This window comes from Muntiacus reevesi, chromosome 1 (genome assembly GCF_963930625.1).
Source record: "Muntiacus reevesi chromosome 1, mMunRee1.1, whole genome shotgun sequence".
In the NCBI taxonomy this organism is placed as follows: domain Eukaryota; kingdom Metazoa; phylum Chordata; class Mammalia; order Artiodactyla; family Cervidae; genus Muntiacus; species Muntiacus reevesi.
Genome location: NC_089249.1, coordinates 94,348,608 through 94,364,641, shown reverse-complemented (window position 1 = coordinate 94,364,641; position 16,034 = coordinate 94,348,608). Strand labels below are relative to the sequence as shown.

Genomic DNA, 16,034 nt, shown 5'->3' with positions numbered 1-16,034 from the left:
TTTTGCAAATCAGTTGATCACTGATCAAGTTGAGCACCTTCCAAATGAGTGTTTTCTTCTTCTGAATTTTATCTGGGATCTGCAAACCATTCTTTATCTGCACAGATAAGGATTCAAGTAGAAGTGCTCCAATTACTTGCATGTCCAGAAAGAAAGAAAATTATTTTGGTGGGTGCATGTATCATAATTATTCTGCACCTAGTTTTTCTGGATTGCTGTTTCTATCCTTTAGAATTGGGGTTCTACAAAGATCACATCCCATTAAACAATGTCCAACATCTGTTCAAGGTTTCTTTTTCAAATAATTATAATTTGCTATAAATGAAATCTTAAGAAATTCTTGAGTGCAGTTTGAGGTGACTTTTATTTTATATAATTATACTTGCTGTTATTCACAAACTTCTCAGCTTTGTGTAGGAACATTAACCACTGTTTTATACAAAACGCAACTGGAGTACATTTACCTACAGCTATTTTTCTCATTCATTAGTAGTTAAAATTTCACATCAGAGACTAAGCTTCACGAAACAAGTGCGAGCAAGCATGTGTGACAGACCATTTAGCATAGTATCTGGCCTTGTGGCAGGAATCAAATCAATATTCACAGAATATCCTGTGCAAAGCTTAAGCAATTAAAGTGCTCATGTGAATTCAGGTCTACTTCCCTTTAAAGTTGGATTCCAGAAGAAATAAATTTTATAAAGACTATATGAAATGTAAAACTATTACTTCAGAACCCAATTCTAAAGGAGCTGTTGAGCATTGCGATTATTTGGGGTCCTGAAACATTTCTCTTACATAAGTGATCCAAACAAAACATGAATTTTAATGGTTTTAAAAATGTGAAAAGTTGGATTTTTCAGACTGCTTGGTGCACATCTGGTTGTTTCTCTTTAAAAAAAAAAAAAAAGAAAACGTAGAAAAAAATATACAATTTTGTAGTCCTTTGGTTTTACTTTCTGGGCTAAAAAAGTATAGGCATAAATGTTTTTACATGATCCTCTTGAAGACATCCTTTAAAATAACATCAAATGTCTTAATTCATGTCTCTTGATTATCAGGATTCTTTCATGTCCCTGTCAGCCTTGATTAAATGGTTGAAAATTTCAGAGCAGAATAAGTAACTTTCATGAATATCTCCCCAATCCCTGAGAATTATAATCACCAAAGGTATATTTTGTCGTTTCATCATACATCTCTGGAAAGTAGCCATGTTCGCTCATTGTTAACAGGGCGAGGAACAGTGTCATAAAGAGTTAATCCATGTAAAGTGGCTTCGACCCGTAAAGAAATTTTCTGGAACAGAAAAGAAAATTACATAAAGAAGTTTGCTCCTTAAAGACAGATCACATATTCAATATACTCTGGGAATATCTTGGGATCAGGAATGTAAACCAATTCTAATGAGGAACAAGAGAGAGATGGCTGTTGTACTGCCAAAAGTATCATGTGTAGTACCAACAGAATTGGGAAAAATAAGTTTGTACCAACAGAATTGGGAAAAATAAGTTTCTTTCCTCAGAAGTTCCTTGGTTTTCCCTGGTTTCTATGAAGAATCAATAAAACTAAATGTTGAGGATAGCCTATATAAATGTAGCCTGAGTTGATAAAAACTCTCTGAGAGACTATCTGCAAATTTAATTATTTTACAACCCTATTTTCAAGGCTTAACCTTGCGAACAGAACACTATTTCTCAAAGCACAGAAACAAATCACATTAAAAGCTCCTCTTTGGGCTCACTGCTTAAGAAGTTAATTTTTGAAAAAGAGAGTTGCCTATAGAAAGTTTCTTATTCCATCAAAGGAAGTCTGACAGCATGTATCTAATTCTTTTTTTTCTTACCTGAAAATCACGAATATAAGTCAGGAAAAAACCAAAGAAGGAAAGTGACATAGACCATTCTGCTGCCGTAGTAATCATGTGAAGCACATAACCCTTAAGTGACAACAACAACAAAAAAACAGTTCTGTGAAATTTCACTCATATAACCTTAAATAAAAAACCTGTAATATTTACAAACCAATCAGTATTCTGAAATATCAACCACTGATTTATTTAACATATCTCTAGAATTAAAGGTGGACATTAGACACATCCTAAATGATCTATCACATTTTTATTTATAGCAAGTAAAATTTTCACTCAAATAACTAAGAACAGGAGAACTTAACTCTACAACCAAGAAGCCACTGCCTTTTCCAAAGTAATGAGACATTAAATGCCACTAAAAAAGTTTAAGTAAACAATGCTCAGGTTAATAGGTGGCTCAGTGGTCAAGAATCCACTTGCAATGCAGGAGATGCAGGTTCGATCCCTGGGGCAGGAAGATCCCCTGGAGAAGGGAATGGCAACCCACTCCAGTATTCTTGCCTGGAAAACTCCATGGACAGAGGAGCCTGGCAGGCTACAGTCAACAGAGTCCCAAAAAGTTGGATATGATTGAGCAACTGAACATGCACACAAGCAACAAATGCTCATGAAAAACTTGATACTATATTTTGAGCATTAAAATATGGATTCTGATTAGGAGTATCTAGTAAATTATTTCATTCAATCATTTTCACAATCATGTCCTTTCTAGGGCTGATTCCTATATTTAATTTAAAATAAAATGCCACCTGAGTGGTTTGTGAAAACAGATAAACTCATTGTATTACCCACTCAAGTATATGCCCCATCTCCCTTTTTCTTAGGATCAAAGATACTGTCTCCATTCAGATATCCACTATATTGGAATCCAAATGCAGAGTCCATAATAAACTTCCAGATAACAAAAAATAGAAGTAATTTTTTTAACTTGAAAACAAGTATTCTATTAAATAATAGATTTTGGACGAGTATGTGTGCATGCTCAGTCACTGAGTCGTGTCCCACCCTGTGCGACCCCGTGGACTTTAGCCTTCTGTCCATGGAATTCTCCAGGCAAGAATACTAGGAGTGGGTTGCCATTCCCTTTTCTAGGTCAGTCCGAATATACTGCATATTATATCCGTATTTAGAGGGATCAATTTCTGAGAAAACTCTGCCATCACAGTTCTCTTCAGGTCATAAAAACATTCACAGATCACAAAGAGACAGAAGCATATAGAAGGGTTTGACACAAACTCTATCATTTATAGAAAATAATAATACATTACTGATTATTCTACTGAAAAAGTTTCATTGTTAGCAGTGAGATGAAAAATATATCAAAATCAATCAAAACAGTCATCCTTAACATAAAACTAAGTTTTATAGCCTCTCAGTTCTTACTTTGTCCTCAGGGTTCCAATGGAGTTTCTGTACTATGTCAGCACCAAAACTGCCATTGTACAAAAGTGATGAGCAAGTCAGCACTATTAAAAAGAAATAAGTCAAGGAAGAATCTCAAGGAAGACCTGTTTTAAGTTAAATTCAAAATTAAAAACAAATATCTTCAAAGATCTAAAAGGATCACACATATATTTGTCTTCAAGTCCCAAAACCATTTTCTTAAAGACTTCATATTACATGGCATTAGTAAAATTTAAAATGTGCCCAGATTATTATGAAATGCTTTGAAGAGTCAGTCTCTCTTTGCTCAATAAATTCTTAGTTCTATCATAAGCTTTTGCTACACAGCTGTTCTTAAGGAGGGCATCAACTCATCTTTCCTGTCTTTGAAGTGAGTATGATTAGCTAGACACTATCCTTGCTTCTCACTCAATTACCATGTCCCAAGTAAAAATCTGAATTTCATGATTCAAATTAATTTAGGACTTAGTAAACCAAGCAGCTCACCCACAAAAGGCCTGTTTACAATATGTCAACGATTTTCACTTAAACTTTGTTGTTCAATTCCCTTTCAAGAGTAGCCACATTTTACAGCAAAGGATACTGCTAAATGCACTTACTCCACACCAGATAACCAATGACAGTCTGATCCAGAAGACTTGTTTGCCATGAATTTTGGGCTGCATTTGGTAGGAAAGGATAGTCTGAACAAACATATATAATGAGCCCACACCAAATGTGAGCACAGCTCCACACACATGTACAGCAAAAAAGGTGGTTTTCTGAGAGGTAAAAGGAAGAAATAAGTCAATAAAAGAAACTCCAAAAGCATCACAAACACAATATTTAAAAACACAAGTCCAGCAAATTCAACAGGACATTCACTGAGTAGGAAAGCTATGCAGAGTCTACAGATTATTTCCTGAGATAATTTTCTCTCAGTACTCAGCATAAACCTGAAAATTACAGTCATCCAAATTACTTCATATGCCACTAGTGAAAACATGAAAGTAATTACTCATTTACTCATGCTTATTTGGGTGCCTCTTATGTGTTAAGCTACTGTTCTAAGCATTCAGATATATGAGTAAACAAATCAGACAAAAATTTGGCCCTCACAGCTTACATTCAAGTGAAGGAATACAAACAATAAAAAATAAACTTTAGAAATAATTCCATATATGCTAAATAGTGATATGGGTTATAAAAAAAGAGTAGAATAAAGTAAAGAGAACTAGGATGGCTGGGAATGCAGGAGGCAAGGAGTATCAACTTAAATCTAAATAAAATCTAAATACAATTTAAAGGTTCAAGAAATTAAAACATTCTTGTTTCTAGTTTGACTTGTTTTGATATATTACACAATAAGGGATTAGCATAAACTGCAAATTTTTTCTCTGTTACCTTACTCTTTGCTTTTGAATTTATTGTTTTCCTTTGCCTTACTCTCATTAATATCCATCTACATTTTACTTTTTACTATATATGCCCCTGTTTAAAAGTGATAACAGTAGCTCCAAAAAAATTCTATTGTCAAAGCCTTTGGTTGAAGTATTAGTTGGTGAAAAAGTAATTGTGGTTTTGGACTGTGAATTTTAAATCACTGCAATTAGGCTCAAACATATCTTTATTAATCAAAATAAGAACCATCACAATGACACATTTTTGCCAATGAGAAATAAGTTTGTTTATTCCTGTAGCATAAAAATCCTTGCCTTGAGATTCAAATAACTCTTGGAAAGCATTTTCTGCCTCCTTCTAGTTGTGGAAGCATTTTCCCTGCAAAAAGTTGTCAAGATGCTTGAAGAAGTTGTAGTCAGTTGGCAAGAGGTCAGGTGAATATGGCGGATGAGGCAAAACCTCATGGCTCGATTTGTTCAACTCTTGAAGTGTTGGTTGTGCAATGTGCAGTTGGATGCTGTAGTGGAGAAGAACTGGGCCCTATCTGTTGACCAAACCAGCTGCAGGCATTGCAGTTTTCAGTGCATCTCATCTATTTGCTGAACATACTTCTCAAATGTAATGGTTTCACTGATATTCAGAAAGCTGTAGAGGATCAGACAGGCAGCAAGCAGACCACCAAACAGTGACCATGACCAAGTCTGGCTTTGGGAAGTGCCTTGGAGCTTCCTTTCAGTCCAGCTACTGAGCTGGTCGTTTCCCATTGCTGTATGAAATCCACTTTTCATCGCACATCACAATCCAATTGAGAAATGGTTTGCTGTTACATAGAGTAAAAGAAGACAACACTTCAAAATGATGATTTTATTTTTTTTTTTGCAGTCAGCTCATGAGACACTTACTTATTGAGTTTTTTCACTTTTCCAATTTGCTTCAAATGCTGAACGACAATAGAATGGTTGACATTGAGTTCTTTGGCAATTTCTTGTGTTGTTGTTAAGAGGATCAGCCTCAATAATCGTCTCAACTGGTTGTTGTCAACTTCCAACAGCCAGTCACGGTGCTCCCCATCTTCAAGGCTCTCGTCTCCTTTGCAAAATTTCTTGAGCCACCACTGCAATGTATGCTCCTTAGCAGTTCCTGGGTGAAATGTGCTGATGTTGCAAGTTGTCTCCACTGCTTTACAACCCATTTTGAACTTGAATAAGAAAATTGTTCAAATTTGCTTCATCTAACATCATTTCCCTAGTCTAAATATAAAATAAACAGCAAGTACTAAGTCATTAGCAAAAAAAAAAAAAAAAAGTGAGAAATGTGCATTAAAACAGTGTATAACATAATCACATTTACTTAAGAATGTATTCCAATATCAAACAGCAAAGTTCAACAATGCAAAACCACAATTACTTTTGTAGCAACCTAATACAGTTTTCTAAACTGATGCTGTCTGTGTCACTTGGTTGACAAGATATCACACAGCACGCGGTATGAGGGTATGACTCCCCGGTGTTCACTGCAGCACTATTTTCAAAAGCCAGGACATGGGAACAACCTAAATGTCCACTGACAGATGAATGAATAAAAGGTGACACAAATTCACAATGGAGAGGGGAGTGAGGTTCAAGAGAGAGGGGATATGTTCCCTGGTGGCTTAGATGGTGAAGAACTTACCAGCAATGTGGGAGACCTGCGTTTGATTCCCCGAGTTGGGAAGATGTACTGGAGAAGGGAATGGCCACCCACTCCCATATTCCTGCCTGGAGAATTCCATGGACAGAGGCGCCTGGTGGACTACATACAGTCCATGGGGTCACAAAGAGTGGGACATGACTGAGCGACTACACTTTCATAGCTAATTCACGTCACTGTACAGCAGAAATTAACATAACATTGTAAACCAATTACATTATTTAAAAAGTAAAACCTAAATTAAAGGAAAAAAGAGGGTATGACTAAGGTAACAGAAGAGAGATTAGGTTAGGGGTTGGTTCTGTTCTTCTACAATCAGCTATGCTAATTCACATACAGTCTACTTTTTTTAGCTGAAGGTGTAAGAAGTCTCAAGTATAAAGAAATAAAGATAACAAGTTATTTGGATTCCTTTGGAGAAAATGCTATTTTGATAAGGTTTGGGATGTTTTAATTGGCAGTAAGTTATGAGCACTGGGAAGGGAAAAAAATCATTGTTACTATCACCTTGGGTCACAAAGAAAAAAAAATTCAGCACCCATAAAACAATACAAAATGGTAGTGTCTTCTTGGTTCATGTGAATTTACCAGTATATGTCGATAAAGGCTGCAAAAATGAAACTGACTTAGGGCTAAGAGCAGGATTTTTCTCCTTAAAAATATTCTCACATATATTGGCTGACTGAAAAATATGCACAAGATAAAAGTTGAGTGTGTGCTGTGTTCAGTTGTTCAGTCATGTTCAACTCTTTGTGACCCCGTGGACTGTAGCCCACAAGGCTCCTTGTCCATGGGGATTCTCCAGGAAAGAATACTGGAGTGCCACACCCTCCTCCAGGGTATCTTCCCAACCCAGGGTTCGAACCCAGGTCTCCCTCTCTGCAGGCAGATTCTTTACCGTCTGAGCCACCTTCTGAGTTATATTTTATTTGGAAGACTTTCTGAAGACTTCAAGTCCAGGAGGCAGCCTCTCAGATAGCTCTAAGAAACTGTCCTGAAGAGGTAAGGAGTTTACAACAAAGATGACTACTATTAATTAAAGAAAACCCGATATTTCAACTTAGTTGGTGCTTTTCTATATATGGAAAGATGCAAGAGCCTGGGTTCACTAAAATCATTCCTCTGATAAGCACCTTAGCTATCTAGGTCCAGTGTCCAGTCCCCATCCTGAGTCCCCTCAGGGTGCACTGCTGGGCGGTGGCTGCAGTGGCTGCAGGCTTGGCAGCTGGGAGCCCATTTGTCTCCATCCTGAGTTTGCTCAAGGCTCACTGCTAGGGACAGCTGTAGTGGCTTGATGACTGCGATATCCTTTGATTACTGACGTGGCAGGCAACATTTTTCATTCACATATTGATGAAGCTAAATACAGATATAGTCTGATCAATGCCCACATGTGATCAACACACAGTTTCATCAACAAAATCCCGTAGTTAAAAGAAAAAGAATGGACAGCATTCACTACTATGCTTATAATCAGAATGGAGGTATATAAAGCTGGTTTTAACTGACAGTATTTCGGCTTAATTCATTTAATTTTGTCATTTAGAGACTAGGGAAACAGCAAAAGATCTTGAAATGGGCAACAGATACCCTTTCAATAGTACGCTAGCGCCTGTGGGAATGATTCTATAGAAATGTTAATTGTACTTGGCTTTGATTAGACTATTTTGAAGAGAGACCTTGTACAATGATAGACATTATGTATAGATATAAAAGTTAACTTATTGAAAATGCATAGTAACACAAGTAATCAATGTGAATAGAAAGGCATACTGTTTCCTATTGAATGCAACTGACTTTCACTTTGTGAATAATGACCAGTTCTGTTAGTTTAGAATCTATAGTTTAGAATCTATTTGTAAATTCATTTGAGCATTCCTTTTCTGACTTACAATTGTGTGGTACTTTGACTTCTTTTGGAAGTGGTTTGCAGTATCCACTATTCCTCTCATTAATTAATAAATTAAATGCAACCTTTGACACATGTACCACAAAAGTCACAATTTTATCTTCTTTAAAAATATATCATTTAGGACTTCCCTGGTGCTCCAGTGGTTAAGAATCTGCTTGCAATGCAAGGGATACTGGTTCAACCCCTGGCCCAGGAAGACCCCACATGCCATGGAGCAACTGATTCTGTGGGCCACAACTGCTTAGCTTACATGCACCCTATCGCCTGTGCTCCACAACGAGAGAAGCCACTGCAATGAGAAGCCTGTGCACTGCAACTAAACAGCAGCCCTCGATCACTGCAAGTAGAGAAAGCCCTCACACAACAACAAAGACCTGGCACGGCCAATAAATAAATAAATCTTAAAAAAAAAGAAAAATATATATATCATTTAGCAAAGACAAAAACATACTCCTTGACAAAGACAAGAGAAATTATAGAGGTATATGTGTGGTCAGGGGCAAATGTTTACTACAGAAATTATAAACCATATATTGAATACCCTGTAATCTTTACCTAAAAGTTTTAATGAAACTTAAAAACTAGTCATGTATGGATGTTAGAGTTGGACTATAAAAAAAGCTGAGCGCCAAAGAATTGATACTTTTGAACTGTGGTGTTGGAGAAGACTCTTGAGAGTCCCTTGGACTGCAAGGAGATCCAACCAGTCCATCCTAAAGGAGATCAGTCCTGACTGTTCATCGGAAGGACTGATGTTGAAGCTGAAACTCTAATACTCTGGCCACCTGATGTGAAGAGCTGACTCATTTGAAAAGACCTTGATGCTGGGAAAGATTGAAGGCAGGAGGGGAAGGAGATGACAGAGGATGAGATGGTTGGATGGCATCACCAACTCGATGGACATGAGTTTGGATAAACTCTAGGAGTTGGTGATGGACAAGGAGGCCTGGCGTGCTGCAGTCCATGGGGTCGCAAAGAGTCGGACATGAATGAGCGACTGAACTGAATGATATTCCTTCCAAAGTCTCCTTGAAGATAAATTTTCTAGGAAGGGAGAATGCCACGTGACAACAGAGGCATAAATTACAGTTATGCCACCACAAGCCAAGAAATGCCAAGAATTACTAAAAGCTGAGAGAGAGGCATGGAATAGATTCTCCCTCTGAGCCCCCAAAAGGGAACCAACACTACTAACACCTTGATTTCAGGTTTCTGGCCTCCTAAACTCTGAGAGAATAAATTTCTCTTATTTTTTAATACCCAGCTTATGGTATTTTGTTATGACAGCTCTAGAAAATCAATATAGATTCCTGCCTAGTTATCCCTTCCAAGTTTCCTTGAGGATAAATTTTTCTAGGGTCAACTAAGAAATGTCACTCGCCGTCTGGCCCTACAGGGATTAGCCCTGGTAATCACTGATCTTCAACACACTCTGAACAGAGCTCGGGGCAGAGACCATTAACGAGGCACTCTCTGTGCTGGGAGAAACTGGCAGAACAGGCCTTCAAAGATAATTTTCAAGAGATAATTTTTTGAACCTCAATTCTTATATCCTCTCATACTTAGAAAAGCACTCACTTAGACAGTCCTGCCTTATGACTAGCAGCAACTTTCTACGAGACGTGTGTTTGACGGAATGTACTCTTTCTCCAGTATCACATATATGCTGATGGGAGTCCCCTTAACTTCTCTGGAGCAGTTCCCTATAGCTATCTCAGAGAATGCTTCCAAGCTATCGTCCTCAGTGAAACTGAAAGTCGCTCAGTCATGTCCAACTCTTTGCGACCCCATGGACTGTATACTCCGTGGAATTCTCCAGGCCCAAACACTGGAGTGGGTAGCCTTTCCCTTCTCCAGAGGATATTCCCAACCCAGGGATTGAACCCAGGTCTCTCGCATTACAGGCAGATTCTTTACCAGCTGAGCCACAAGGGAAGCCCTCATAAGTCCCCAAATAAAACTGTAACTCACATCTCTCACATGGTATATTTTTATTCCAGTCAACATACTGGGATGGGAAAAATTCCTAAACACTGAGGACACACATTTGCTTTGCTGCATTTGTTTTTTTTGATTGTTTGGCTGTACGCTTGCAGGATTTTAGTTCTCTAACCAGGAACTGAACTCAAGCCCTCTGAAAGAGAATCCATCTGCCAATGCAGGAGACTCAAGAGACATGGGTTCAATCTCTGGTCGGGAAGATCCCCTGGAGCAGAAAATGGCAACTCACTCCAGTATGCTTGCCTAGAAAATTTCATGGATAGAGAAGCCTGGCTGGCTATAGTCCCTGGGACCGCAGAGAGTTGGACACGATTAAGTGATGGAGCATACACACATACAAAAACTTTGGCAGTGAGAGCACAGAGCCCTAACCACCAGACCACTAGGGAATTCCCTTGCTGGATGCTTTTATACACACTTGTTTTCAAAGAAATTAAATAATGTACTTTTTTAAGTCAAGAGTTTTCAAAGGCCATATTGTAATTATTAGGTCTCTTTAAATGCAGACAATCACAGTAATCACAGGGAATTTTTTATCCATCCTGCTTAGTTCCCTTAGCCCCTCTCAGTAAGTTACTAAATATTAATACTTAGTATGAAGGGATGTCTGTGCTAAGGACTATGTTAGGTGCTGGGTATACAATGGTGAATGAAACCACTGAGCTATACTTAATGGAGAAATATACCAACTTAAAAAATAAAAATAAATTTAAAAAACATAAATAAAAGGTTATACTACCAGAAGTGCTGCAAAGAACTAGTTTCCAGAGTGTCAGAGAACACAAAGAAAGAAAACCTGAAATTTACAAGAGGAAGTCTACTGACAAAAAGACTGCCCTGAAGAAATAAAGTCTGCCTACATCTATTTAGGCTTGGTTTGTAGCATGTGCAACAGCAGAAACAGTGTATGAATCAGTTAAGTAACCCTGTCTTATTTAAGGAACACAGAAAGACCCCTGCTGTGTCTAATACAAGGAGGGGCAATGATGCGGCATGAGGCTATACAGGCAGACAGCAGTCAGCTCACACAGGACCTTTTGATTAATTAAGCAGCGTGGCAGTTTAACAAATTATTTTCTTCCTCTCTTGATTTTCTCTCTTTTCAAGTGACCTTGGACCCGTGAGCTTTAAGCACGGGTACAAGGAAACAGGAATGAGGTGTACAGATATTTCTAAAAGATTACTTTGGCTGAAGCATCAAATTAAAGGGATATAACACTGAATGCAGAAGAACTATTAGGGAGGCTATGGCAGTAATCCAGAGGAGAGGTGCTGAAATCTAAACTGGTTGAAAAGGAGATGGTAGAGACAGTCGGAAAAAAAAAAAAATGGAGACGCAGATGATTTCAAGAAATATTTAAGAGATAAAACCAATAAGTCCCTACTTTAAAATAAAGTGCTTGCCTCTCTTCCAATTAAAGCTCTGCACCTATAACTCCTTTGTAGACCTGGTTTGTGTACAATTATTCCTATATGAATTAACTAGAGTTTGTCTCTGCAAGAGAGAAGTGGGGAGAAGAGAAAGAGGAATTAACTCACCATTTTAAATAAGCAGTGAAAGTTTACATTAGAAAGGAAGGAAGGAGAACTGTTTGCTATGTGAGTAATGCTACAGGGTTTGCTTATAAACAGGCAATGAAGTCATAAGTAAAAGATGTAGAGCATATTCATTCAACAGGTCTAAAGGTGCATGAAAATACATATTATCAATAGAAAAAGTAATTTGACTCAAAATTACAAGGTCAGTGAGACCCTTGTGATGAACGTGAATTAGAATGGAAGCTGAAAATAAAGAATGTATACAAATATAAACTGTTTAAATGGCTGAATGAGATTAAGGGAGAAAGGCAGTTTTGCATGGGTGCTATTAGGAACTCCCACTGGAATTCACTGGGTTGTATAAAAAATATCAGATACTAATAGAAGTAGTATGTTAAATGTGAAGGTCACTTTGCAATCCATTTTTACTATACAGTGATGAGAGATATTGTTAAATTGATCACAGGGACAACTGGAGCAAAGAATCACTATCCAAATACTAAAAACCACCAAACACATATTTAAACACTGAGCTATACAAACCGACTACAGAAGGCAGGACCGTATTTGTGGTAGACAGCTAACTAGCTGTCCACACAAATTTCTGTATCCCTTCCATAGTATAGAGTTGCCCTGGGAACTGCTGCCCAGCAAGATTTTATTTCCCAGCCTTTCTTGTATCTAGCAAAATGGAATGTGAGTAGAACGATGTGAGTCACTGCCAGGTCAAAGTTTTTAAGAAGCAGGTGTGGATTTTGCATGTTCTCTTTGTCTCAGGCTGCTAGATGCAGAAGTCAAAAGAGTCTTAAGGATTTGCAAGGCCCAAAGATGGGCAGTGTGTGGACCTTAAATCACTGTGGAAGGGAAGCCATCTACCAACCAAAAATACCAGCATGTGATGCATCTATGTAAAAAATAAACTTCAATTGTGTTAAGACACTAAAATTTTGGACTTTGTTATAGCAGCAAGCATTACTCTAATATCTATTTGAATTATGTAACTGGATCTTTAGGTTTTCTTTTTTAGCATGTATTTTTATGTTCAGTTCAGTTCAGTCGCTCAGTCGTGTCCGACTCTTTGCGACTTCAGGAAAATACACTGAGTTAAAACACAAACCTGGAAATTTGCCACAAGAGAAAGTCCTAAACAACTCAGTAATCCAAGTACAAGGCCAGCCTTGTTTAATCTGATGATTCGATTCTCTTCAGGATTCAGAGCATGAACTTGCTTATAACGAACATAAATGGTTGCAATGCCTGGGAAAAGACAATTGGAAAAACAAAAAAGTAATAAATAACTAAGGAATAAAGAGCTCACAAAAGTCAGTGGTATCTAAAAACATGGAGTCCCCCCAACCGCCACCACTCCACCCCTTGACCTCCCTGCATGTGGGATCTTAGTTCCCTGACCAGGGATCAATCCCATGCCCCCTGCATTGGAAGCTCAGTCTTAACCACTAGACCACCAGGGAAGTCTCAAGAAACATAGTTTCCTTTTAAAGATAATCCGAGAGAAGAAAAAACAAAAGAAGCAAAAAACCAGCTATGGTTTCTACAGAACTTTTAAGATTGTACTGTAGAACTACTATTATCTCTGTGTGACTGAGCAACTTCTTTGCTTCCTGTGGGCCTCATGTTAAAAATATTTTGGAAAAATTTAAGAGATGAGTTTGACACATGAAAAGATGCTCAACATCACTCATTATTAGAGAAATGCAAATCAAAACCACAATGAGGTACCATTACACGCCAGTCAGGATGGCTGCTATCCAAAAGTCTACAAGCAATAAATGCTGGAGAGGGTGTGGAGAAAAGGGAACCCTCTTACACTGTTGGTGGGAATGCAAACTAGTACAGCCACTATGGAAAACAGTGTGGAGATTTCTTAAAAAACTGGAACTAGAACTGCCATATGACCCAGCAATCCCACTTCTGGGCATACACACCAAGGAAACCAGATCTGAAAGAGACACGTGCACCCCAATGTTCACTGCAGCACTGTTTATAATAGCCAGGACATGGAAGCAACCTAGATGCCCATCAGCAGACGAATGGATAAGGAAGCTGTGGTACATATACACAATGGAATATTACTCAGCCATTAAAAAGAATGTATTTGAATCAGTTCTAATGAGGTGGATGAAACTGGAGCCCATTATACAGAGTGAAGTAAGCCAGAAAGATAAAGAACATTACAGCATACTAACACATATATATGGAATTTAGAAAGATGGTAACGATAACCCTATATGCAAAACAGAAAAAGAGACACAGAAGTATAGAACAGACTTTTGAACTCTGTGGGAGAAGGTGAGGGTGGGATGTTTCGAAAGAACAGCATGTATATTATCTATGGTGAAACAGATCACCAGCCCAGGTGGGATGCATGAGACAAGTGCTCGGGCCTGGTGCACTGGGAGGACCCAGAGGGATCGGGTGGAGAGGGAGGTGGGAGGGGGGATCGGGATGGGGAATACGTGTAACTCTATGGCTGATTCATATCAGTGTATGACAAAACCCACTGAAATGTTGTGAAGTAATTAGTCTCTAACTAATAAAAAAAAAAAAAGAAAAAAAAAAGAGAGATGAGTTTGATGTTTTCTGAAAATCTCTAGTAATAAATGTTATATAAAGCACAAACTGGGGGCTTCCCAGGTGGTGCTAATGGTAAACAACACACCTGCCAATGCAGGAGATATAAGAGACGTGGATCCCTGTGTCAGGAAGATCCTCTGGAGGAGGGGATGGCAACCACGCCAATACTCTTGCCTGGAGAATCCCATGGAAAGAGGAGCCTGGCAGGCTACAGTCCATGGGGTCCCAAAGAGTCAGATATAACTAAAGCGACTTCACACAAACTATTACATATGATTAGCATTAAAGTCTAAAGTAATTAGTTTGAAGAATATGGATAAGATTAGACATAGGCAAAAAACACCAAAGGATTATTTGCCTCATTCTCATTTCAATTCAAATTGCTACAAGCTGGCTCAATCAGATACAGCGGTCAGTAACACAGGAAAAAAAAAACAAAACCCCACTTGACTGTCCTAGCTGATCAAGGGTCAAATTAAACCTTCCATTGCAAAAATATTGCCAAAGAACTGAAAGTGTAGGAAACATAACAGAGATATACTTTTGTAGAGACATATTTCTGAAAACTTTAGTTGTAAGATGAACTTCTGTACACTGAAATAATTTAACTTAAGTGATTGCCCCGAGCAAATAATAAACATGATATGGAAAAATGCAAATATTTAAAACAATCACAATTAGTGGAAAAAGCATTATTTTAGTAAAGCATTAATAAAAAATTAGCTCAAAAAAAAAAAAAAAAAGAATGTAAAATAGCATAGTAGAACTCCATTTCTTTGGCATTAGACTATCGCTCAAAAATAAAACAGAGTTTCACAGCTATTCTCAAACTTCTCAATTGTTTATCTTAAAGGAATTTTGTTGAGGTTAGTTGTGGTCAGTGTGTTGATAGCTCCTTGTCCTCTACTGGTTGTTTAAGAAATCCCCTTAAGACTCAAAGAATACTTGGTTATACTTTACAGCTTCTATGTGCATGAGTAGTCAAATAGCTCTATAGATATTTTTAAAAGATTTATTTCCATAATTTAGCATTTCTAGACATTTTTACTTTAAAAGAAACATATCTGTCATCAATAATTTAGTGATAATTCTTCTTCGATGTAACTAGCAAGTAAAACAAATAAAAGTATTGAAAGAATAAAAGGGCAATTCAGCTATAAATTTTGATTCCCAAAATCATTCTTACTACTTACATAAAACTGCGGCGATATTTAACATTGCCCCAAACAAGCATTTTTCTGGAGCCACTGTACCAGTGTCACTAGAAGGAAAAAAAAAAATAGGTATGATAGGTATGAGGATTTCTCATATTAGACTTAGATATACATGTGTATTTCTTCTAATGGATAAGAAACAAAAGAGGTTATTTCAAATCCTTTACCGTTTTATAAATTCCATGACTCAACCCTTAATTTTATGAGGACATGACAATTTCAGGACTCAACATTTGATGTTCACTTTTTTTACATATCACTTAAGGTTATTTCTTTTTCACATAATAGAATTCACTATAAATGGATAAAATAGCTATCCTTGTCATGCTGAGGCTGCATTACTAACTTAAATCAGTCAGGCACCATGTTTATCTGTTGCACCTGAATATTCCCTAAACACCAAAGATCCTTTCAGACTCCTTGGGCATCT

General features: G+C 37.6%; 1 protein-coding gene across 4 annotated transcripts in view; it reads right to left on the bottom strand.

Annotated features, from left to right (window-relative positions):
- Positions 1-345: 345 nt before the first annotated feature.
- DRAM2 (DNA damage regulated autophagy modulator 2) overlaps positions 346-16,034 on the bottom strand; it is a 28,135-nt gene continuing 12,446 nt past the window's right edge. For all 4 annotated transcript variants that reach the window (XM_065907019.1, XM_065907016.1, XM_065907017.1 and 1 more), the window contains 6 exons: positions 15,584-15,651; positions 12,913-13,052; positions 3,858-4,035; positions 3,254-3,336; positions 1,844-1,936; positions 346-1,296 (listed from right to left, as the gene is read on the bottom strand). In XM_065907019.1, the coding sequence (XP_065763091.1) occupies positions 1,189-1,296; positions 1,844-1,936; positions 3,254-3,336; positions 3,858-4,035; positions 12,913-13,052; positions 15,584-15,608 (627 nt within the window). In that variant the 5' untranslated portion in view covers positions 15,609-15,651 and the 3' untranslated portion in view covers positions 346-1,188. The remainder of the gene's footprint in view (positions 1,297-1,843; positions 1,937-3,253; positions 3,337-3,857; positions 4,036-12,912; positions 13,053-15,583; positions 15,652-16,034) is intronic.